Raw genomic sequence first — 23618 nt, forward strand, 5'->3', positions numbered from 1 at the left:
AGGAACATGGACAGGGGGACGAACTTTGAGCGTTGCCGCGGTAAGGAGAAGGTCTGATTTGAGTCGTGCTGGGACAACAATAACGCGACTGGGAGGATGCTGGCATTAATCTTGGGTGTTCGGCTTGTGTTGACTAACTATCTGAGCAAAGCAGCGTGAGAGCAGCTTGTTGAGGACGCTGGTTCTCTGAGTGGCTTGTAATTAATTTCATCTCTTTCATCCGTGGTTATCCAACATCGTTGGTCGCGGCATAACTCTTTTCCAAGATCCAGTAGTCCAAATCTTCCCATATTAACATTTTCATAATATCTGGGAACACTTAGGAGGCAATTTCTGCGGGAGTTGTTGCTGGAAAGAAAAAACTGCTGTGGCTTTGAGACAATCCAGCACATCGGTGACCGCAAAGTAGCTACGGCTTTGACCAATCGGTCTTAGCCACCTCAAAAAACTTGCGCTTTTGGACCTGAATATCTCCACCACAATGCAATGGAACCTTGTGAGATTTGGATGCGGCTCTCTTTAGGTGTAATGAAATGATACTTCGTCACCAATACAAAAGTTGTGCAAACAGCGTCCCCAAAAATCCATGCATCATCGTTATAGTGGGAGTAGCCGATTTTTAGGCAGGAGGATAGGCTGTCCTGTGTCTGGGTTCGAGGAAGTGGCCGGTTCGACTGGGTGGCTAAGACGTTATTAGTTAAGAGAAAAGTCGGAAGCGGCTCGGCATCTAGCTCAAAATAGAAGGTAGCAACGACATCTACAATCTCCAGAGTTTATTGAGCGGAATGTCCCAGATGGTGACTTCAACGGCAACACTCCTCGGCCAGACACGGGAACTGGCAATGGGCATCCAAAAAACAAAAAGGAGGGGGTGGTCGCACAAGTTTGCTGTCAAGCATGGGATTTGGAAGGTCTGCACCATGTCTTGACTCTAAAAGTGTCCTGGTTCATTCTTACCCGCGGTATGGCACGGAGATGGCTCCTTGTCCCTTAACATTCAACGTGTTCAGCTGTTGTCTCAGTGCTGCAACGACATGTTTTTTCGGATTTGATCTACCAGATTCATGACCCATCGCATAGGTGCTGATAGGAACCGTCGTGAAAGGTGATTGGTCCATAGAATTAGCACTTCTAAAGACGTGGGATGAGGGCTGGATGGCATGATGACAGCTGCTTCTGTCTACCTAGGCTCTGGTCAATCAGCTGAAAAGCCCGACCTTTACCATTGGAATGGAGAACAACTTCAATGAAGCTCTAGTTATTCTATCAAGGTTTTCCAAAGGTCGATTTGATGAGATCTTTGTCGAAAATCTGGAATCGAGAAAACGATACTTGTTCTACACGCTTTTGGTGATCTCTAGCGACCTCGGCTCCCCTCACATGGGATGTGCAGGATGTGGCAAACGATGATCTAGAGGGTCCTTGTTGCCTCTCCGGTCAAATCGGGGAGCATACCCACGCATGGAATCTGACTCTATCCAATGCGGGTTATACAGGTGATAACACTCTCCTTTCTCCGCTAGCTCATGCGAGATATCGAAATCGAGATCTATTGAATTGTCTGAATATTGAGATGTTGTTTGGTTAGAGAAAGTCCCCCTTGTCGTATCGAGAACTTCTCGAAGGATTCCAGTCTGCAGTAAATTGGGGCAAGAAAGGACTCAGGCCACCCGAAATAGTGGTGTTCCCTGGGAGCGGGTTTATGGAATGTATCGACCACATGATTCTTGGTCATTCTGCACCTCGGGTTTCGGAGGACCTCTCACTCAATATGTCTTATTTGTCAACATCAGGCGGTGGAAACGGCTTGTGATGCTTTGGATTCCTTGCAGTGTACATTGCCTCGATTGGGTGGTATTTGATAAGCGACCGCATGCAATGTCGTAACCGTGTCTATCCTGACCAATGAATACTGTCGTGGGCAGTAGGGATGACAAGGCTGGTAGGAGAAAAATGGTGGCGGCAAATGCATTCGTCTGGACCGGATTGTTTAGCAGCAGGGTTGAGTTCGTAAAAATGCAACATTTCAATCGAGAGTTACAACCGGACCTGGCCGACGAATGGGGTTCGTTAACTTTGGCTTTTGCAAGGATTCGCGATGGTGATAGGGATTTACTGGTTGCGATTGGTCAGGGGCATCCCCTTTGCAGATCCTCAGTTGCGAGCTGGCCCAACGACGCTGGGCGGCTGGGGGCTGGCGGGGGGGATCTACCTGGATCTGTTTCGGACGCCTCCTCGCTCGGGCCTAGCGTCCGCCAGGGGATTTTTCTGTGGATTTGCCATGGAAGCTTCAGTACGTTCAAGAGCGATAAGCCTGCCGCAGCAATGCTTGATCCTCCCAGCGCGAGAGCAATTCGCGGGGAGGTGTAACAACAACTGCACGCCGTCCAGTAGCCAGAGTCCTCCGTTGGTGACAATCATTTTATCCGGTCGTCTTCCAGAACTTATCAACTTACCCTCCATTGTCCTGACCCGTTGATAAGCGGCTTGCATTTGACAGGAGCATCGCAAGATTTCGGATGCTACTTCATGCTTTCACGTTGCTTTCGTCGTAAGGGATCTCTCGCCGCCTGTCGGTTCAAGACGCTGGCCTCTCCCTCCAACAGACACCTATAAATCCTGTCCCCCGGTGACAACCTCCCCGTCGTCTATCTTTTCTTTGTCTCATTCGATTCCTTCTGGATATTCGACTCCTCTCAAATCCATCATGCCTGTGGATAATCCCGAGATTATTCTGACTAGCGGTCTTGAAGACCTCCAGGTCCGTCGTGAGTCTGTCACCAAGCCAAAGAGCATTGATGGAAAGATGGTTGAGACCGTTGCTCGCCGGGCGTCTGAATATGACAACACCCCCACACACGATGAGCTCCATGGTCCCAACGCTCTGCAACGAGTTCCTGCTCCGATCCCATTCAAGGTCTACACCGTCGCCTTCGTCGAGCTCTGCGAGCGATTCTCCTACTATGGAACCCAGGTGGTTTGTATGTCTTGGATTGGCTCGATCCTTTTCTTCCCTGCTCTAACGACGCGAACAGATTCCAACTTCGTCAACCATTCGCTCCCCCTTCCTGCTCCTGATGGCCCTCCGGGTTCCAATCACAACACTGGCGCCGGTGGCGGCAGTGCACAGGGTATTTCCGGAGCGCTGGGTGAAGGTCCCCAAATCGCCAACGGTATCAACACCTTCAACACCTTCTGGGTTTATTGCGTTCCTCTCCTCGGCGCCTACATGGCCGATGAGCACTGGGGACGATACAAGGCCATCTGTGTCTCTATTGCCATTGCCATTGTCGGCCACATTATCCTCGTCATTTCTTCCATTCCTCCCGTCATCACCAGCCATACTGCCTGTTATGCCGTATTCATGCTGGGTCTGATCATCATGGGTTTTGGTACTGGTGGTTTCAAACCCAACATCTCGCCTCTCATTGCCGAACAGATCGATGTCCCCTCCGCCTACGTCAAAACTCTACCTTCCGGCGAGAGAGTCATTGTCGACCCTATTATCACTCAATCCCGCATCTACCATTATTTCTACCTTTTCATCAACATCGGTGCCCTCGTCGGCCAAATTGGCATGGTTTACGCGTCAGTATTGCCTGTCCCGCCTTTTTAAGGGGGGGTTTTGAACAAAGTTTTACTAACTTTGACATAGTGAGAAATACGTTGGCTTCTGGCTATCCTTCCTCCTACCCACTTTGGCCTTCTGCACTACACCTTTCGTGATGTGGTGGGGCCGCAAGCGCTATCAGCAGCGTCCTCCCGCCGGTTCTGTCGTGACCAAGGCTTTTCGCTGTTTGTTCTATGGCATGAAGGGTCGCTGGTCTCTCAACCCGTACACCATGTGGAAACGTACCCATGACGGCTCTCTCTGGGAAGTAGTTAAGCCTTCCAACATTCAACCATCTCAGCGACCTAAGTGGATGACCTTTGATGACGCTTGGGTTGATGAAGTTCGCCGTGGTTTTGCGGCCTGCGCTGTCTTCTGCTGGTATCCTATTTACTGGCTGGCATATGGCCAGTTGACCAACAACTTCACAGCCCAAGCCGGTACTATGACCTTGAACGGTGTGCCCAACGATGTCGTCAATAACTTGGACCCATTTGCCTTGATCATCTTCATTCCTATTTGCGACTCGTTCCTCTACCCTGGTCTTCGAAGACTCGGCTTCAACTTCACCGCCATCAAAAAGATCACCGTTGGTTTCTGGACTGCCGCTGCCGCCATGGTCTGGGCCGCTGTCGTCCAATACTATATCTACAAGAAATCACCCTGCGGTTTCCAAGCCAACAACTGCTTCAATGAAGATGGAACTGTCAACCCTGCTCCTATCAGCGTTTGGGTTCAGACTGGTTGCTATGTTCTCATTGCATTGTCTGAGATTTTTGCTTCCATTACTTCCCTCGAGTATGCCTATTCCAAGGCACCAAAGAACATGCGATCTCTGGTTCAGTCTATTGCTCTCTTCACGAATGCCATCTCCGCCGCCATTGCTGAAGCATTGAACCGTCTCTCTGGTGACCCCTTACTGATCTGGAACTATGGTGTGTTCGCTGTGGTTTCCTTCTTGGGTGGCTGCTTCTTCATTCTTCAATTCTGGTCTCTTGACAAGCAAGAAGATCAGCTCAACTTGTTGCCTGAAGGTCATGTCGTTGCATTCAAAGACGAGGAGGTGTATTCCATTGGTGAGGAAACTGAACCAACCACCATCCGCGAGAAGCCTTAAAATGGAGATCACCTAGATACCCGGTACTGTTGACGTACAGATAGTTGAGAGAATGAAAAGTTGAAATCTTGGTCGCATTCAAAATTTCTCCCTTTTAAAATTGGCCGAGGCTCAATTTGCTATCTGATAAGATGCTTGCTATCTCCGAAATCGGATATAAGCGCATACTTCAAGAAACAACTCCCGCTTCAACAATGCAGGGGGTATTTTCAAAACCGGCCAAAAATGCAAGCACCACAAACCCCGACAAACGTTACCTATATCCCTAATTCTTCGCAGTGGGTGTTGAAGAATGCCGCCGAAGAAGCATATTTGATTCAAGCAGCTTGGCCACTCACTTGGAAATCTCAGACATGTGATGACAAAGACATCCCAGTCTTGTAAGTCCAAAGTTTGTCCCGCAAGGCTGTTCAAGGACAAAGAGCGCCGCAGACTAAGAAAAATTCTCAGTTATGTCCTTGATGGAAACGCATACTTCTTTAGTGCTGTGGAAGCTGCCCGTCGTTGTTCCATGGTTTCCACCAGCGCAAATGCTATTATCGTCGGAATTTCTTATCCACACTCCGAATTTGTGTTCCATTCTCGACGGAACTTTGACCTAACTCCGCCCTCTGCAACCTATACGCCTCCCCGGGATGCCGATGGAAAGGAACATCCAGCCGACCATGGAGGTGCCACTGCTTTTTTGGATTTCTTGATCAATACGGTCCGCACGTTCATCTTTTCCGACGCTTTTCCTCAACTACAGATTGGCAAAGAGGTATTGATCGGCCATTCGTATGGTGGACTTTGCACGTTGCATGCCTTGTTCACGTCGGTGACTCCCTTCCAGGTCTTTACGGCCATCAGCCCGTCGATATGGTGGAATGACAAGTTCATTTTGACCGAGCAAGAGGAATTTCTGAAGAAGGATATACCAGTGTCCAGTGGACAGATTGCGCCAAAGGCCACCGTCCTTTTCGCGTATGGGACATACGAGCAAGATCCATGCCGACGGTCGGACTGGGGTGAAGGCGAGTATCAAAAGCACCTTGAATTGGCTCGAGAGAGAAGCATGGGAAAGAATACCGAAGTGATGGCCGCATCTTTGAAAGGTTCAGGTAGGTTCGAGAATGTCGAACTGCGAGTATACCAACAGGAGGATCACTTGAGCGTGGCAGTCTGTGGAATCAATTGGGCCGTCTCCAGAATCTTGGATCCGGAAAGGCTTCCTACGCCGTCCAAGTCGCATGCTACTGTCGAATCTTAAGCCGGTCATTTGGACTTGGCTGTCTCCGGACTGAAAATGGCTGTTTCTAATGTCGGAACCTGGAAAATGTTGCCGTGGCACAATTCCAACCAAGATGGCAGGAATCCTTTGGGAGCAGGCTCTATCCGGACTGTCATTTCAGTCACTAATTCCACTCAGAGTTACCATTGTGTCGCGTCGATTAGGGTGCAACCTGGTTCTGCAAGGTCAAAGCAATGCGCGATGTTTTCGTCCCCGTCTTGGCTATTTATCAATATCAAACTGTTTCTTTTGGCAGCACTATTTTCAACTGTCCTCCCTTTGTCGCTGAAGAGAACTCGCAATGCTGCAAACGTCCCAGTGTTCAGGACCTGGATTTGCGCTTGATCCTCGATGGACAACAATGACCCGCATTCGGCCCAATATATATATAAATATTAGTAACTAGGAGGTACTGGATTCTCTGTAGGCAAAAGTTCAGCTGTTTCCTCCCTGTGAGACTTTTGAGAAGATCTCAACAACCTAGTCTTATCGTACTGGGCACTTTTTGATTCATTCCAACTGTCCCCCAGAAACTTTCACCGTGAGGGACTTTTTCAGCTGCTTCCCAGGAGGCACAGGGTTCGCAAAATCCACAGAGATGAGAAAATGTGAGTGAATGAAAGGCCTGAGCAAAAAGTTGACCATATTATTAATATTAAGTAATTCTAGTCTACTCCAAGGATTATGGTATGGTACTGTCTTTGATTTCTTCGTCTTTTGAACATTATTATACGTCTGCCCGTAGCTCAACGCGATCCGACCCAGGTTGCACAACAAGATTCGTCGCAAGTACTTTCACCGGCTTCGCGCTCACAAGGTAAACCAGCTTTTCAGTCCAGAAGTGCGAGACGATGGCTTGAAGAAGTGGAGCGCTTCCGTAGATAGTTCCGGCAATCGGAAACATCGCATAATCCAGAAGAGTTGTCAAGGAGAACCGACCACGATAAGAGAATTCATGAGCCATTTCCTCGTACAGCCCAGCCCTTTTCATCTCCTTTTCACGAGCTTGGATGCAGGCCTGATGGTATCGCTCGTAGAAAATCACAAAGTAAATTGTCATGAAAGCAAAGCTGACCCCGCGAAGATATCCAGTAAGATCCATGACCGCAGTCAGGATTCGGCACGAGGTAATGGGATATGGTAATGCCGTATACATTGCTGATGCGAGCAGAACAAAGAAAAGATGCAGAGGTAAGAAATGTGCTTCGAATAGTCGACTGAAGAGAACCAGGTTTCTGTAAGTGAATCGTTGCAAATTCGGTCCGTGCAGTGCGTACTGGCTGAGTTTCAAGCGCAATTCGACATGTCGAGGCCGACGTTGATTTCCAGATGAGCTCATTTCGCTTTCAATGGATTGATCCTCGGATCTGGCCGCCGCCGTTCGAATCTTGCACCATTGTCGAACAGCATATCCGGTGTCCAGGCAGCCCCACATATGTCGAAGAGCTTGACTGTATCTTGCACAATGATTTGCGATCCAGCCACGAATACCCGCTGTGGCCGTGGTGATGTTGCATTGGCTTGCCGGGCTGGGAATGGACACGATCTTGAGACGTCCATTGGTGGCGAAGTAACATTTCAGCATCATGTGCATATCTTCGCCAATCGCTTCGGAACCAGTATCCCATCCATCTGCAAGACATACCAAAGGAAGTGGCACGGTGTAAACGGCAGTGGGAATGGCCACCGTGGTTGGGCTCGAACTTTTGTTATAACATGACAATCCGGCACCGCACCACATCAAATCCGCGATTCGTACCAGTTGAGGAACAAGATGTGCGTTGCGATCGAAAATGATGGGTGGTATGTAGAGTGTCATATCGATCAACCCTCTTTCTCGTCGATTGCGAAGGTGATGCGTAAGGATGGTTTCGAAGTATTGGCTGAGCAAATGAGTATCACCTGGGAAAAATTGTCAGTTACAGAAACAAAACATTCCCCATTGGAGGGGGAAGGAAACCACTGACTGTCCATGACCGTAATGAGCACACCTGGCCAATCAGGATTGTTCACGTATTTCTGTTCAATGGCTTTAGCCGCCCAACTGACATTGCTGCTTTTGCCGGGTACTTCACCGGGAAGGTGCGCCGGATGCACGGTGAATTGGATCTCTCGGAAGCTGCCAGAGAACAATTGAATCAAATTCTGAGCAACATTGACTCCGTTCGGATCTCGTTCTTCCATGGCCAAAAATATCTGTCATGCAGGATTAGTCATCACCCTTGTCAAACCAAGGAAAAAAACCAGCGCAGGTTGAGGAAGGGAGGGGGAAGTTTTGAACTACATCATATGACGTTTTTGCCAACAGATGACTTGCGAGGACTCTCAAAGACGTCTCGAGTATCTCAATGTCCTCCTTGTAGCTTGGGACCACTATGGCCATGATCACGCAGCTAGATTGTTTCGAATCATCTTGTCCCGGTTGAGACGGAATATTTTCAGCCACGTTTAATGCTTCGCGGGAAAAGGTTGTCGGTCGGTTGTGGGTGATTCGAATCTGTTTCGTGGCTGTCCATGCTGAGGCAATAAGTCGAAGGGGAAAGATGAGGGCCAGGACATGAAGGAAGATGGTGTAGAAGATGAAAAGTGCTTGTGCGAAAACAGGTGCCGGCCCGCGTTTGAGAAAGGGAGGATAGTAGAAAGCGAGCCATTCAGTTTGCACAATTTTGAGTGCACACTCAAGTAAGATAAGAAGGCAGAACGTCGACAAGCCAGGAATACAGCGTAGTGACCACCTCAGAAATCCCATGCTGGGGAGTTCTTTGCAATTTTTGGATCAGGCGATGGGAAGAAGCAGCAGAGAAGGGGGGGTTTAAAAAAAGGGCAGAGAAGCGCGGTGTGACTTCGACAGCAACTTTCCCAGCGAAAAGACCCGACCAAGAAGGACAGCCAGCCCCCCTTTTCATCCGTCACAAGATTTGTCTGCAGATCATGACCGACAAGTTGTGATTCGCTGCCACATCTAATGAATTATTTTTTGCTTAGCGGCTTGATGAATGGTCCAGGTGATCAATGTGAAGGAGGGATTGGGGGGAGGGAAAGTTTGAATTTGTGTATACCATACAACGAGGCTCGTGGCCTGGCCCGTCAAACCTGCCTAACCAGCCAAGCGAACATATATCAGTTCTACCAACCAATCATATTCGCTCAGTTGTCCGTATGCTCCCCACGTGCACCATTTTGTGGACGCACCTGAAAAGGGAGGGGAGCGTTGGTTGATGAAAACCTGTTTGGACTAACTCAACTCCGATTCCATTCAGAGTCGCGGTTAGCCTTGAATTCGAGTCGTAAATTGCCAGAAATTCATCGAGGAAAACTTGGCAGCGATTTCCATTCGTTTGTGATCTGAAATATCTGAATCTGTCAGCAAAGTCATGGAAGGGGAAGAGCCAATGATATTTCTACATCTTCCGGATGAACGCGGGTAAGTTTGTTACCTTTATCGAGATGTATCTTTGACCAACAAAAGAAAAAGGTGTGCCTGCAAACTATAAGGTTTCCTCCAAGCTCCCCCTCCCATTTTCCCGAAACAATGGCGTGGTCGATTTGGCAAGTCTTCAGACCAAAGATAGTGCTTGGAAGCGGGGTCAGGGTCAGGCGGAGGCGCAATCTTTGGAATCTTGCTAAAGGGCCGCTTATTCTGATTCTTGTTACCTTCGCAGGCTTATGGTTATCTTTCCGTGTTCTTTGGAGAAGAGGAAGTGTTCCGGCCAATTTGTCAGTCTATCCCGATGTTCAGAGCATCAAAGACCATGTATTTGTCCCTTTCGATCCCCACCAACGGTTATTCAATCCTCCACTCAGTACCCGAGGCCGAAATATTATCGATAAAAGCCGCCGACGGATTAAGCTCATATCGGTAAATTGGTATGGAGCCAGCGACACTTTCATGGTACCGGGGGGGCTTTCCCTCCAAAATCGAAGCAACATAGCTCGGACCATTCGTGAGCTTGGCTTCAACAGTGTACGACTTCCCTATGCCGATGAGATTGTTCGCAAAAACCCCCTCATCGATCCGGTTCACTTGACGGCCAATGAGGATCTGATTGGAGGAAGAGCATTGGATATTTATGCCGCCGTCGTGCAGGCCTTGACAGAAGCCGGACTGGCCGTGATTGTGAACAACCATATCACCAAGGCAAGATGGTGTTGTGATGGCTATCCTTGTGACATGGGCTGGTCCAACAGCGACCTTGGTCCATTGTGTCCCGTGCGGCAGTCGGAAGAAGATTGGATTCAAAATTTGGAAACCATCATGCGACCTCACATCCACAATCCCGGTGTCGTGGGTGTTGACCTTCGAAATGAAGTTCGTGGACCTTCCGGACGGTATCTTTGGGACCGATGGGCCGCTGCCGCGGAGAAAGCTTCTGAAAGACTGCATCGACTTCAACCGGAGTGGTTGATGATTGTGGAGGGAGTGTCATCTGCCAACGACATTACTGGTGCAGAAGATCGACCGGTTCGCATTCGACACCCAGACAAATTGGTGTATTCAGCCCACATATATGGATGGTCAGGATGGGGAACATTGGTTCCATATTGGTATCGCACATATAAGTCTTTTGCCGAGGATATGGACAAGAATTGGGAATATTTGCGGAAGACCGATACCGCTCCAGTGTGGATTGGTGAGATTGGAGCACCAAATCAACCCGGCCGAAGAGACTATCATTATTGGAGAAATTTGATGCGATATTTACGCGAATCCGATGTTGATATTGCATATTGGGCATTGAATCCGCGCAAGCCGAAGAACAACCAGGCTGAATCATATGGCCTTTTGGAGGATGATTGGAAAACTCCTGTATATGATTATAGGTTGATGGATATATCGAAGCTGCGACCGAAGGAGACTTAAATATACTGGAGCAGGGAAGGGGGGATGATTAATAAATACGGTGAAAATCCAAAATATTTATCTCTCGCTTGAAAATGGGCTTGGGATGACATCAACAAGGAGATGATTTGATCGGATCCAGATTGAAATTGTTCCACGAAATAGAAATTTTGTTTCATTGCAGCAAAGCTCGGAAGCTTTCCGATTTTCAACCCACCGGATTACAAAACGATGATGCAAAGTTCCCCTATTTCCTTCCTGGTACGACCAATTGTTAAGAGGGCCTCCTGGTGGAATCAAAATTGATACGAAGGCAACACATGCTCCCTCACAGGCGATCAGAGATGGCCGCCCGTGACACGAATTTTTGTTTCCAGCATTTCTCAAATGAATGGAAAAAGTTTCAAGACGATACACCAATTGCGTGTACACCAGCCATTGCTACCGTCACATCTTGATCATTTGTTCCACCACTCACTCCGATGGCCCCAATAAAAAATCCATCGACAAAAATGGGTAGACCACCCCCAAATACGACAAGACCTCCATTTGTTTCTTCAAGGCCATAGAGTGGGGCGCCAGGTTGAGTTGAGTTGTACAAGCCATCGGTGGTGTATGCTCCATTAAATCCCGCAACCGTCTTTGCTTTCTTGGTCGCGATATCCGCACTGGCAGGGAATGCATTATCCATCTTCAAGAATGCGACCAGAGCACCAGATGGATCCACAACCGCAATGTTTTCGGGGACAGAGATGTTTACCGCCTTGCCAGCTGCTACGCTGATGACTTTTGTTGCTTGTGCTTGATCAATGAAGTGTCTTTGCGAGGGTGTTGATCCGAGAAAGTTTGTGGCAGTATTTTGGCCTAAAGCAAGAGCTGGAAGAATCAAGAGAGTGTTGAGGAAATGCATTTTGAGAGAAGCTTTTGATTTTTTGGGGGGGAGGGAAGGAGGTTTTCGAGGTGATGACAGAAAGTTTATTGATATCAAATGTTTCGAATTGCGGTCACAATGCAGTTTAAATATTCGAACAGGTTGAAAGGGGGGAAGGGAGGGCTTCTTTATACATTCCACTATAGGAACACTGCTTGGTGCGGCCTTTCTTTTCGGGTTAGTACGTACAGAAGGATTTGCACCACCGATTTAGATGTTGGGTCATCCCTGAAACATAATGCCAAAAGAAGATTACGTGCAAAGAAAAGGTTCGATCGTGCCTTGAAGATTTGTGGGATTGCCTGGCAAGTTTCAATGAATATTTGATTTCATAAAGTTCTGTGGGCCATAATCCAGAGTGTGAAATTTCCGACCCATAGGACTAGCCGGTTTTGGAACCATTGCACGAAGCATACAAGGATGCAAAGGCACTTTTGTATTCAGCCTCACAGGAGCAAAAATTCTAAATTAGCAAGTTGGAGGCCATCAATTTATGGTGCTCAGGATCTGGCTCGGAATTTTGACGATTTTTTGGAGCTATCACGAAAATATTTATTGGGGGAAAAGGGGCGAAGCTGGCAGAAGAAGGAAAGAAACCATCATTTAGCTACGAATCTGACATTTTGCCTATTAGATCCGAATAAAACTCCTTTTTCCTAGCTCGAATCCGTTTCCACATCTCCAGAGACCCCCTTTCCCCTTCCCCCCCCAAAAACCAAAAATGAAAACATCAACATTCAAAGTTTCAATGCAGCTATGATTGGGCCTCCAACACCACCTTGAACAATGGCAACTCTTTCAGAACCGTCATTCTTCATGTTTGGCAAGGGCACGGACGTAATTCCACCCCTCCACTCCCCGATCCTCATCAATCCCTTCACAACATTGCGATGTGGAACCTTCTTTCCCTTGTTTGGTCCTTTCCCAACTTTGACGGTTTGTAGCTGTGGATCATATTGGATAATGAAAACATCGTAGACCATGTCTGCCTCGGGCAATTCTGAAGCGAGTCTCAGCTCATTTCCGACTCGGTCGATCCCGAGAGCCCAAGTCATGCCGTTTCTCAGTTCCATTGCCTTCATGATGACTTGATTGACATCGTCTTTGGTCGCACCAATGCCATCTGAAACGCCGTCGACTATGATCTGTGGGGTGAAAAGACCATTGCGACCCCATTTGGTCACATACTGACGTTGTCTGGAATCCCATTGTGTTGACCCAAAGGTGTCATCCCATCCACTGGATGGATTCCAGTACGTGACATCGTAGGTGAGGAGGAGAAGATTTGGGTTGTTGGTCGCATCGTGAATGAGAGGAAGTGCAGGTGGGCATGACTTGCAGCCTTGGGATTGAAAGAGCTCGACGACGGACAGTGGCATGATGTCAACAAAGCACGCTTGTGTGTGCGTGTGACCTTGATCTAGCGACATCATACAAGCAAGTGGGGCTTTGCGGCGCTTGAAAAGATTGAGGAAAGCCGACATTTTGAGCGACGTTGAGTGTTGGCGACAAGTTTTCGAAGCCGGAGAGAGAGCGTGTGTATGTGGATTGACTGATGAGGAGCGAGGTCGGGGAGAAAGAGAGATGGAATGGTGGGAAACTTCGTTTTGGGCTGTGAACAAATTCAGGGGCTTTTATACGTCAGCAATTACCCAAGGCACGGCCGAAGACAAGCCAAGGTCGTGGGATGAAAGTGCGCAGATAGAGGACTTTAGAGTGCTGCGCTCAACCCATTGGAGGCAGTGAATTGGAGGTTCGAGCTCAGGTCAAGGCTGTTGGTTTCAGATCCTCTACGAGTGTTTGGGTAGAGCAGATGCGGGCAACCAATGGTCGTACAGTGATCCAGATGTAATCTGTGGGTTTGAGCCCGGCATTGAAGACGAAGATAGCATTTTGAGAGCATTGCCAAATCTGGAAATTTATATTGGTTGACGCTAAACTCATTCCCGCGAGAACCCGCGACGTGCATTGGTCCAAGTGGGACGAGCGAATTAAGGCCGCGCCGTTCCGGAAAAAGATGTCTCTGCCGATGGATCCCCACAGTATTTGTATTGTTGTAGCTGTCGGATTTGAGTTCGAAAAGTTGGTGGGGGAAAAAGGGGGAGGGCGGTGAATTCCAGTTCGTTTGTTCAGGATGATAGTGAACTGATGCACATGTTTCCGCAGGTCGATGGGGTGCAATATTTGCCGAGGGTCCTATCCTTTTGTTGCAGCTACGGATATTGTACTCTGGGCGTTTTCGTTTGACAGTTGAAAATCAGCGATTTTGTATAGGAGGAACATTACGATATTTAGCTGCAGGGAAAGGAAGATTCTAGCCTTGTCAATCTCTCGGGGCTCGTATAAGGCAGGATTATCGAAATTCGATCGTCACCCATCCCCATTTTCTGTTCTTATGATGAGATCATATACTGTATCCTCTGTGGTTCTTCTACGTCTCTGAGACAAAGCACAGTAAAGAGGTCCACAAGAGTATGTTGCAGTCAACCTTTGGCCCCATTTATATTCGAAATACGTATCCACTGAGAAAGAACGGGTTTGTGCAGTGGAAGACGCCCCATCCGAACCGGAACCGTCCAAAAAGAAAGATATCAAAGTCCAATATCTGGGGACATCGACCTTGATGTTCTGCTGGACCATGAGCTCAAACAGACAGATGCTTCCAAGAGAAATATCGAAGAGGTGGAGCATCTGGCATACAAGAATTGTATTTCCAACCTGAAGAAGAAGTCAAAAAATGCCGCCTCTTTCTAGACGGTCCCGACGACATCTCCGTACTACGTGGGCGGCGGACTATTGGTCACAACTACATGGTCTCATTTGTAGACCTTGTTTCGCATTTCAAAACTCTATGCGCCGTGGACGAATTGATCCGCTTCGCAACGCGTGGCCAGCGCAATATCTGGGTGTCCGTGTCGTCGATGTCTTCTCCCTCAAGCCCAAGGGGACTGGTACATCTTCAGACGACGAAATGTCATGGTCTGGCGAGATACATACTACAGGCCAAGAGGCTACGAGTAATTATCGGATGCACAGGATCGATTCGGGAAACTCGCCGGCTCTTTTTCTTCAGTGCTGGAACGGTCCGTGGGATCCCATATACGAATCTTTCGTTTAAGGTATGTCGACATTTACTACTGCATGGATATGGTTGACATCCTCTGCAAACGACATCGCTTCGAATGCGCTCAATCCCGCACATACTAAGCTTCTGCCTGACTGTTCTGGGACCTCCGTGCCGTATCCAAAATCCAATCGATTGTCTGCTGCTTCGCCGTCAAGTTTGGGCAATGATCCGCGCTAATTCTGGTGACGTGAACCTTTGTCCCGCTCTCCTTCTCTATCATATCGATTTCCGCTTGCTGAATCTTTGTAGGGATGCATATATCCTCCTCGCAGAATAGATATGAGACCGGAATGTGCTTATATCCAGCATACGTCAACTTATCGGTGAAGCTGACGCTGGAATGCTTAGCGAATCCTTTCACCACAGCCTCGCTTTCTTCCAGCGGAATTTTCGGCATTATAATTGCTGCCGTCGCCGAAGGTGGGTCATGGTACATCCATCCATTCTCCTAAAGTCGGACGTTAACACAATGAGGACGACAGATACAGGCAGAGAGGAGAAAAGAGACAAAGGAGAGCGTACATCAACCTTCAGATCAACCTGGTGCTCCTGAGGCACATCTGCTATGATATCCACCGCCGATTGGCCCACACCAGGTACCAGCGCCGTCATATACGCAAGAGTTACTATGCCTCCTGCTTTCCCTTGCGTTTGCCGGCCCTTGACCGCCAGGCCCTCGGCGCCTTGGGTTACAGGGATTCCTCCGTAAGAGTGTCCTATGAGAATTATCTTCTTGCCTTCATCTGCCAGCTTCTCGGCTTCCTTGGCCACAAAGGCGGCATCGTCGTACATGGAAGGCGGTGCTCCTTCTCTTCCATGCCCGGCGCTGATTCCCACGCTAGGAAGATGCAAAACTCGAATTTCATAACCGCCTGCCCTCACAGCATCCACGACCGGGTCATAGGGGTCTGGAAGTGAAAAAGAACCCGGAATGAGCAGAATCGTTGGCTTGGACATCCTGAGGGCCAGCAGCCGTGTGACAGCGCACGCTTTAGGTAAAGGGTAAGCAGGTGTGCCTCGCTTTCCCACTGTGATGCACGTGACAGGTAGTGCGGCCCGGTGTGATTGGTGGGCACGCCAAGGGTTATATATCTCCAAGGTCCGGCAAACTGGTTAGAATTCAACCTTTTTGTCACAACGGATTCCCAACTGTATCCTCGTGTGGTAGGAACATAACGGTGCCACCAGTTGCACATACTTATATCCCAGCGGCTCCCGAATGCGGACTGGACAGCTTATTTTCTGACTGTCAGAAATAGGGAGCCATTGTGACAGTATTCGTCCGCCCTTTTTTTTAGGCCGGCCGAGCTTTTCGTCCGCTTTTTGGGCCCGGCCGCTCTTTTCGTCCGTTGGCTGGGTTGCGGGGATTGACCACTTTTCCATGATGGCCGGAACGCATTCCAGCATCCACAAACAAGAGTACATCATACTGTAGCTCGACTGAGAATTGATAGATGGAATGACCGATCCCCACGTGCTATCCTCGACGCCATTATTACCTTCATAGAAATGTATTTGATCCTCTCGTCAATCTTGCTGACCATATGTCCAACCTCTGCGGAATTTGCTATATTTTTGGCTCTTAAATGGACTGGCCCTGCCATGTTGCAGGTATATATTGGATGGGCCGGCAGCGTATTCGGGCTGTGATGTGTGGCGATGCCAAGGCTTGTAAAGACCTTCGGAAGCGTTATACACTTTTCGAGGGTGTATAGTCTGGCTGTCTTCTGGACCCCTTCGAAATAGGACAAGTCCTCCATAAAATCACAGGGCCTATTACCAAGTAGTCACGTGATAGAGGAAGCAAACGGTGTATATGTTAGAGGGTGCCGGGAGAAGCACACGGACGCGCAGAGAGAGAGGGGGAGAGAGAGGAGTGACATGGAAGACAGACAATCGACATCAACAGAGACAGTAATAAACAATCGGCCACCAGTGTTATCATCTTACCTACCTACTTTTGAAGTGATCCTTGAGTGCACGCTCCCACTTCGACCTGTTGTGTGGTGTTTTGGTTGTTGGTTCGAGTCGAGACGGATGCTGGTTTGGCAGCCCCCATATCACCCCTATGAACGACAGGAAGTGGGATTGAAGAGTTGTGTCGAATCGAAGAAGCCAGACTAGAACAGGTAGCTACCATCTGGGTGTAGGGGAGCGCTCTGTCTGAGGTCGAAGATGTTTGTTGAGGTGGGTGGTTGAGCCAGAGCGACGACGCTCGGTGGCGACTTAGTCAGGGGAATTAGGTCGGCAAGATTGTTGTTGCGGTGGCCCTTGTCGGACTCGTCTATGGGAGATGTTTGAGTCGGCCGAGAGGGTCTCGTGCGCGGAAGTCCCGGACCCTGAGAATTTTCGATGAAAGTAGCCACCTCCTTGAGGCTCGGCGTAATATGGACACGCTTAAGAGAGCGGGCTCAGCCGAACAAAAGGAACAGTAGAACGATTGCAAGAGAGGGTACGTTATTAGCAGACATGTACCAAAAAAAAAAAAAAAAGGGAAGAAGAAGAATAGGAAGAACGAGGATAGGAGAAAAGAAGACGAGAAGGACAACAAAGGGGGGGGGGGGAGAGATCTCAAGAGAGGAGTACGGTCTCGGTCCCTAGAGGGTAGCCTATAGATCCTCGAGATATCGAGGAACGAAACGGCCAACGGTCCGATCCGTTAAAAGAGACTTCCTCTTTCAGCAAAGGGAACGGATAGTATCAGTCGAGAAGGAAAGGCACACATTGTCTGAGTATCTCTTGGCTCTGCTGTGGACGGAGTAACTCACCCTTTTTGATCCTTGTTATTCGGCTTGGTCGAGTAGCACTTTGTCGTCTTATTAGAAGTAAATCAGATTCGAGTCAGTCGCCGTCTTTCATTCCTATTCGATTAGGAGAGGGCGACAAGAAGCTGCCTTCGTATGCATCAACTAGTCGGGAAAGCGACAGTCGCAGGACAGACAGCATAAGGGTCCAGTCAACCTATCACATGAGGTTGCCCTACGGGCAGAAGATGCCACCGAATACTGTTGAAGCTCCCCTGTTTACAGGCTGAGATGTTACGGATTTTCTTCGAGTCTATGAGGATGTGTGAGGATGCCGAATTGACAGAAGTAATGAAGTGTCGCCGAGTAACTCAGTATTGCGCGAATGCTATCGGCAGGTATGTCCGATCGGTACCTGAATATGAGTTAGGAAGCTGGAATACGCTTAAGAAGTTCATGCTGAAGGAATGGAAGGGAGAACATGGTGAACAGAAAGTGCTTACTGTTGAGTTCCTCGAAAATTTAAGAGATGTCGACAGGAAGGAGAAAGATGACCTTCGACCATATTGCAGGCGGTTTAAAGATTTCGGGGTCTCACCAAATCGACTAACAAACTCCTTTCGAGCATCGGGACTTAGGCCGAAAAGCTCTCCCATTATCATAGAGACTTCTTGCTCCTGCAACCTATCGACCATCCTCGCCAGGGTTTCCTTTCTGATTTCTGGCAAATACTTTGGGTAAGGATTCCCCTGCGGGCTTTCCTGGAAGAGTCGCACATAGTTTCCAGATCTCATTGTGTCTTCGCGATAGGCAATTCTTGCGTCTCTTCGGCTTGCTTGTGCGACTGTCTCCTGCGACTCCTCGTCCCGTCGTCTCAGAAGTCTTCGAATTGCGTTCTGCGGAGTGAGTTTCATAAGCGTCTCGTCTTGCTGCAACGATCCCGTACTCGTACGGGTTACGTCCCTCGACTTCTTCTTCAGAGTCTTCGATATTGTCAGTTAATTGCTCGTACCTTATTCCGCGAACTCGTGAAGGCTCTTCCTGAGTAAGCCAATCATCCATAACTTCTTTATCGGGTCTGTCCCGTGGCCACCGGATTCTCATAGGATCTGCATTTCCTGCCCTTCCAAAGTACGTTATCCCGTTGGCGTCCACGCGGAAGGCACCTTTGTCCATATATCCTTGAAACAATCGACAATTCGGTTTGATATGTCCTTGTTCCCCATAGAAATAACGTTGCGCTGGAAGACGATTGCTTCTATCTCTGGTAAATCGAGTTTGGTAATTTCTCTCCTGGGGCAGGGAGTTACCGGTTGACCATTCTCCCACCTCTTTCCTCATAAAGTCGATAGCGAATTTAGCGAAGTCTTTCGCTAGATTATCAATCTCGGATTCTCTAGTCTTCTTTCCTTTCAGACCCGATGGAGCATTCTTTCCATCTACTGAAGCGACACCTTTCTTAACAGCTTCTTCCATTTCGATATGCGGACGGGTCTGTCGCGTCATCTTCGGAATGGTCAAACCTAAAGAGGGTTTCTCGAGCGTCGCATATCTTCAAAGTTTCCTTCCAAACTTTATCAAAGACCAGAGACTTCGACTCTAGTACATCCACTTGGCACCTCTGGGCCAACCTGCTTCGAACCTTTTCTAGCAGCTCCTGAAGAAACCACTTGGTTGCAATAAACTCATTTAGAACGCTCAGCTTGTCGAAATTATGAGCAAGACATTAGCAAAGATCCACCAGGGCCAAAAAGAGTGAACTCGATTCGAATCGATGAATCCAGAACTGGAGAGGGATATCGCGACATTATCTTATCAGAATCTTGTCCGATGATTCCAGTTAAGACGCAGTTTCGAATGTGATCTTAAGGAGGCCGCAGAGAAGTTAGATCTACCAATTATCTCGAGTGTGAGAAGCGGAATCCTAGGATATGACGGAAATCCGACGAGGGTGACTAGCATTGTTGAGAATCTCGAGATCGATGTCCTTGGGGCGGTGGTCATGTTCATGTGGTTCGCATGGAAGATCCTGAGTATCATATAATCCTCGGTAATCCTTACCAGAAGGCAGGGAGAGTGGAAATGACGCGGGACACTGATGGTGACTGCTGGATAACGATTCATGACCAAAGAACCAGCCAAAAGGTTGCTGTCAAAGCCGTTGACACATCGAGCAAGCCAGCTTTGACCAACTCGTCCAGTGTAGATGATTTAAACTGGCCCGTGGATTGACTTCAAGGCCTAGGTTCGCGGATGAAAGAGGCCCAATCAACTGGGAGGAGAAGTTGGTATGGAGCTCAAGAGGAGTTGGACAAGAAAAAGGGGAGATAAAGAGTTTCGAGCCACAGGTTGATCGCAACCCCGGGTTGCGATTAACTGACCAGAGAAAGAAGGTTAGAATGAGGTTGCAGGATTCTGGAGTTTGGCGTTTGGCGTATGTCGAAAAGGTGTGATGACTGGTCGATGCAACAGGAATGGGAACTGCAAAAGTTGTGGAAGAAGAGATTGAAGACAAGACAGCCTGCTTTTAAGGTATACACAATGTATAAGAGAAAAGCTGATAAGGTAAGACCGTCGATGATGTAAGACTGCCGGTAGTGGCCCTGGAGGACTCGAGGATTGGAGGGAGAGAGCCATTGAGCAAGGGAAGAAAAGAGGTTTGTATGACGGCGAATGGAAGTACAAATAACGGCTACTTCCAAGGTTTTCAGAAATTCCTTGAGGACTGAGACTAACCCCTGAACGAGAGAAGTTGTTAATCGGTGCGGAACTAGCACTTGAAGAGAGGGATGTGTTGATGGAATGTCTGTATAACAGGGAGGGCGTTCTTTCCTGGGAATTCAACGAGATTGGAAGAGTTAAAGACGAGGTTGCTCCGCCGCAGGAGATCCGAGTGATTGACCATAAAGTATGGCAAGCTCCGAGCTTTCCAATACCAAAGGGGCTCCATGCTGAGATTACCGAAATGTGATCTATGAGCCGTGGCCACGGGCCCTATAGAAACCGTTGGTTTGCGGAAAATACCGGATTGTGAATGCGCAATGAATATCAACAAGGTCACAGTCCGAGATGGCACACTACCGCCGGTAGCAGACGAGTTCGCAGAGGATTTCACCGGAATGCACATGATCTCATTAGTTGATTGGCTCTCTGGATATGACCAAGTAGCCTTAGATATGAAGATTCGAGATTTAACAGGGTTTCAGCCGCCTCCGAAAGACAACTTTACCACAAAGGGCAACCAATTCGGTACAGTTTGTGTGCATGTCGTACAAGATACTCCAGGAAACATATTGCAAGAAGAGCGCGACCATTTTTAACAATATCGGAGTCAAAGAACCATGGGCCGACTATGGGCAAGACGAGATCGCTCCTGGAATCCGGAGATACGTGCTGGAACATATCATGAATATTGACTAAGTCCTTGTCGACGTCGAAAGAGCGGGCGCAACTATCTCGGGGGAGAAGTCACAGTTCTGCTGGGGTGGCATTAAAAATTGTGGGATATGTGTGTGATGCAAGAGGAAAAAACAGCCCCCTTTTTTTTTTTTCTCTCCAGGGGACCGTCAGACTATATACTTTCCTATCAGGGTCTTTACAAGCCTTGGCGTTGCCAAGGTTCGCAACAAGCCGAGGTAGCTTTAGGCTGATGGTAGGTGCGCAGCCAGCCTCACGCCATGAGATCCTTTGTAGAATTCTGGGCAACTTGTTCATTACGACACGCCATTGAGAGCTTGCATATCTGTTCGACAACATAACGCCGCCCTGCAGTCTATCGCTCGCTGGTCGAGTTATCCAATAGAAAATACCTCACCCCAGGTTGGGCCTCAATTCTAGTGAACATGAAGCTCCTGCGCCGAAGTCACAGATGATAAAACCCCCCAGCCTGATCACCTCTTCACGGCCTTCACCATGGGATTTGTTCTCTCTTGTTTTGCTCCCTGCTTCGGCTCCCGTTCAGGTGCTACTCAAACTCAGCCGCCCGAGTGTGTAGAAGCAAGGTCCGCAGACCGCGTTCAGAACTTACCTGGCGCGAATTATACGTTGCAGCCGTATCTACCTATGGTGAGTCCGATAATCTTCATAGCCCGCAACCCCAGTCGTTGCTATGTAATTCAGTGCTAAGTTTCCCCTGTTGCCCTAATAGTCTTCCAATGGCGAATATTCCATATTTCTCCAGGCCGACGGTTTTGGGAATAAAAAGGTGCTGGTGGAGGCATACCTTGACACACGTCTGAAGAAAAGCATCATATCCGAGAACAAGGCCCGGGAGACCAATGCAGACCCGATACCGCTGCCAGAACCAGTGTCTCTGGAGGATGATCAAGGTCGATGGTACACGTGTTCTTCCCAGATCATCGTCCGTTGGTACCTACCTGGCAAAAATACGCGCACCTTCGAAGAAACATTTTATGTATTTGCCGCGCACGGCGATGTTGACGTGGCGGTTCGTCTTCGTGGGGATATTGAACCGTTGGGTCAGCCTGCCGCCGTGCACGATGATGCTCAACCCCTGTTTACTCTTGCAAATGCGACACCAACAGAGCGTATGAAATATCCCGGCACCAATTGTTCTTGAAGCGAAGTCCAGACTTGCTAACGACATGAGAAACAGGAGAAAAGCAGGAGCAAAAGGCGCATGAGAAAAAGGAAAATGCAAAAACAGCGCGGAGGAAGAAAGATAGGATGGACGAGCTGTGGAAGAAATATAACGGCAATCGCGGCGGCGGCGCTGCTGGGAATGGTGGCCAGAGAACCAACAACGTCTCGCCTCGCTGAATACATCTGGGATTACCATCATGATGAATTCATGCTTGCTGACTGCGGCTTCGGAGTAGACACAGTCGTTTGCCGTGCTTGTGATCCTTGTGGAGTCAAAAGGGTCGTCGCTTTTGATATGTGTACACGAGCCTTTTGCTGTACTCTCAACTGTCCGGGTATTGATTCTTGAATTCTCTCTGATTGCACGATCTGCTTGCTGTGCGGAGACTGGACGATTAGCACAAACGGTAACTTATTCGCATTCGTAGGAAAGACCTTTCCGGAAAGGTGTTGGGCCGGGGGTACTCACGGTGGCTGTCGAGTTGCTAACCGGTGAGGAACTCATGAGGCGCCTTGTTTCGGTGCATGGGCTGGGACGCAGCCCAGGGGTTGCCAATGGTAAAACGCGCAAAGAAAATAAATGATTGAAGATCCGGCCTGTTTAGACATCTGCTCAAGCATAAGAGAACACCCCTACACATGATGATTTGGCGAATCTCGAAGCAGGTCTATATGCCAAGAGTTGTGTCGTGAAAACCTGCTATATCGGCCCCTCTGACCAGAAAAGCATAATGGACGTTTAGAAAGATTGCATAAATTGATGGAAGAAGTCGCGGGAGACAAAACGATGTCGAACTCGTGGTGAGGAAAAGATGTAAGGACGCAGAAATAGCAAACCGTTTTAAGGACGGTGGACGATTTTTCTCACACCGTCCACACGTTCAATCTCAACGTTCAACCTTTCCCGGACAATGTCAGAAATCGATATCCAACTATGCTGATTGGTTAATAGAACGCCCAGCGTCAAGGTCTATTGTGCACATTGCCAACGCTTCCCGAACCGACTCTGTCCTGGGGCGAACACATTATGAAATAGGTATAGTTGACGCCTTTTCATCATCGGCACGGACCACTTTAAAGGGCCTTTTGGTCAAAGTTCCCAGTATATGTTCGGTGTCGTGGGTGCCCTTCTGTCGCATGCAGCATTCGTCTTCCCTCGCCCGGGGTTCTGTTTGGCGGCATGGGACAACTTGATGAAGCACCTTGTCATGATAACTTTACACATGGAGAAAAAGACAGCAAGGCCGATCCCCGTGCCCTGCTAGACTGCTCAGCCTTCTATGACCTGCGGCGGATTTCTCATATCTCTTGCGACTCATCATAAGCTGTGCTTCTCTGTCATGGATATTGGCCACGCTGGAGAAGCGTAAGCCTTTG

At 48.6% G+C, this 23618-nt stretch overlaps 10 protein-coding genes across 10 annotated transcripts; 5 read left to right on the plus strand and 5 right to left on the minus strand.

The window, feature by feature from the left end:
• Positions 1-2707: 2707 nt before the first annotated feature.
• Z518_11136 (uncharacterized protein) lies at positions 2708-4727 on the plus strand (the record flags this gene model as incomplete). The annotated part of the gene is made up of 3 exons (XM_013411406.1): positions 2708-2981; positions 3036-3588; positions 3656-4727. 3 exons carry the CDS (start codon positions 2708-2710, stop codon positions 4725-4727), a joined length of 1899 nt encoding a protein of 632 aa, XP_013266860.1.
• Positions 4728-4952: 225 nt separating this feature from the next.
• On the plus strand, positions 4953-5976 carry Z518_11137 (uncharacterized protein; the record flags this gene model as incomplete). The annotated part of the gene is made up of 2 exons (XM_013411407.1): positions 4953-5107; positions 5178-5976. 2 exons carry the CDS (start codon positions 4953-4955, stop codon positions 5974-5976), a joined length of 954 nt encoding a protein of 317 aa, XP_013266861.1.
• A 748-nt stretch (positions 5977-6724) lies between these two features.
• Positions 6725-8746, minus strand: Z518_11138 (uncharacterized protein; the record flags this gene model as incomplete). The annotated part of the gene is made up of 3 exons (XM_013411408.1): positions 6725-7899; positions 7965-8193; positions 8282-8746. The coding sequence occupies 3 exons, from the start codon at positions 8744-8746 to the stop codon at positions 6725-6727; spliced, it is 1869 nt and encodes a 622-aa protein (XP_013266862.1).
• A 783-nt stretch (positions 8747-9529) lies between these two features.
• On the plus strand, positions 9530-10858 carry Z518_11139 (uncharacterized protein; the record flags this gene model as incomplete). The annotated part of the gene is made up of 1 exon (XM_013411409.1): positions 9530-10858. One exon carries the CDS (start codon positions 9530-9532, stop codon positions 10856-10858), a length of 1329 nt encoding a protein of 442 aa, XP_013266863.1.
• Positions 10859-11240: 382 nt separating this feature from the next.
• Positions 11241-11747, minus strand: Z518_11140 (uncharacterized protein; the record flags this gene model as incomplete). The annotated part of the gene is made up of 1 exon (XM_013411410.1): positions 11241-11747. One exon carries the CDS (start codon positions 11745-11747, stop codon positions 11241-11243), a length of 507 nt encoding a protein of 168 aa, XP_013266864.1.
• Positions 11748-12505: 758 nt separating this feature from the next.
• On the minus strand, positions 12506-13252 carry Z518_11141 (uncharacterized protein; the record flags this gene model as incomplete). Its single annotated transcript, XM_013411411.1, has 1 exon — positions 12506-13252. One exon carries the CDS (start codon positions 13250-13252, stop codon positions 12506-12508), a length of 747 nt encoding a protein of 248 aa, XP_013266865.1.
• Positions 13253-14971: 1719 nt separating this feature from the next.
• On the minus strand, positions 14972-15852 carry Z518_11142 (uncharacterized protein; the record flags this gene model as incomplete). Its single annotated transcript, XM_013411412.1, has 2 exons — positions 14972-15343; positions 15418-15852. The coding sequence occupies 2 exons, from the start codon at positions 15850-15852 to the stop codon at positions 14972-14974; spliced, it is 807 nt and encodes a 268-aa protein (XP_013266866.1).
• Positions 15853-18323: 2471 nt separating this feature from the next.
• Positions 18324-19145, minus strand: Z518_11143 (uncharacterized protein; the record flags this gene model as incomplete). The annotated part of the gene is made up of 1 exon (XM_013411413.1): positions 18324-19145. One exon carries the CDS (start codon positions 19143-19145, stop codon positions 18324-18326), a length of 822 nt encoding a protein of 273 aa, XP_013266867.1.
• A 1535-nt stretch (positions 19146-20680) lies between these two features.
• Positions 20681-21059, plus strand: Z518_11144 (uncharacterized protein; the record flags this gene model as incomplete). Its single annotated transcript, XM_013411414.1, has 2 exons — positions 20681-20803; positions 20895-21059. 2 exons carry the CDS (start codon positions 20681-20683, stop codon positions 21057-21059), a joined length of 288 nt encoding a protein of 95 aa, XP_013266868.1.
• A 492-nt stretch (positions 21060-21551) lies between these two features.
• Positions 21552-22418, plus strand: Z518_11145 (uncharacterized protein; the record flags this gene model as incomplete). Its single annotated transcript, XM_013411415.1, has 3 exons — positions 21552-21704; positions 21787-22186; positions 22255-22418. 3 exons carry the CDS (start codon positions 21552-21554, stop codon positions 22416-22418), a joined length of 717 nt encoding a protein of 238 aa, XP_013266869.1.
• Positions 22419-23618: the final 1200 nt, after the last annotated feature.

Source organism: Rhinocladiella mackenziei (assembly GCF_000835555.1).
Source record: "Rhinocladiella mackenziei CBS 650.93 unplaced genomic scaffold supercont1.11, whole genome shotgun sequence".
Taxonomy (NCBI): domain Eukaryota; kingdom Fungi; phylum Ascomycota; class Eurotiomycetes; order Chaetothyriales; family Herpotrichiellaceae; genus Rhinocladiella; species Rhinocladiella mackenziei.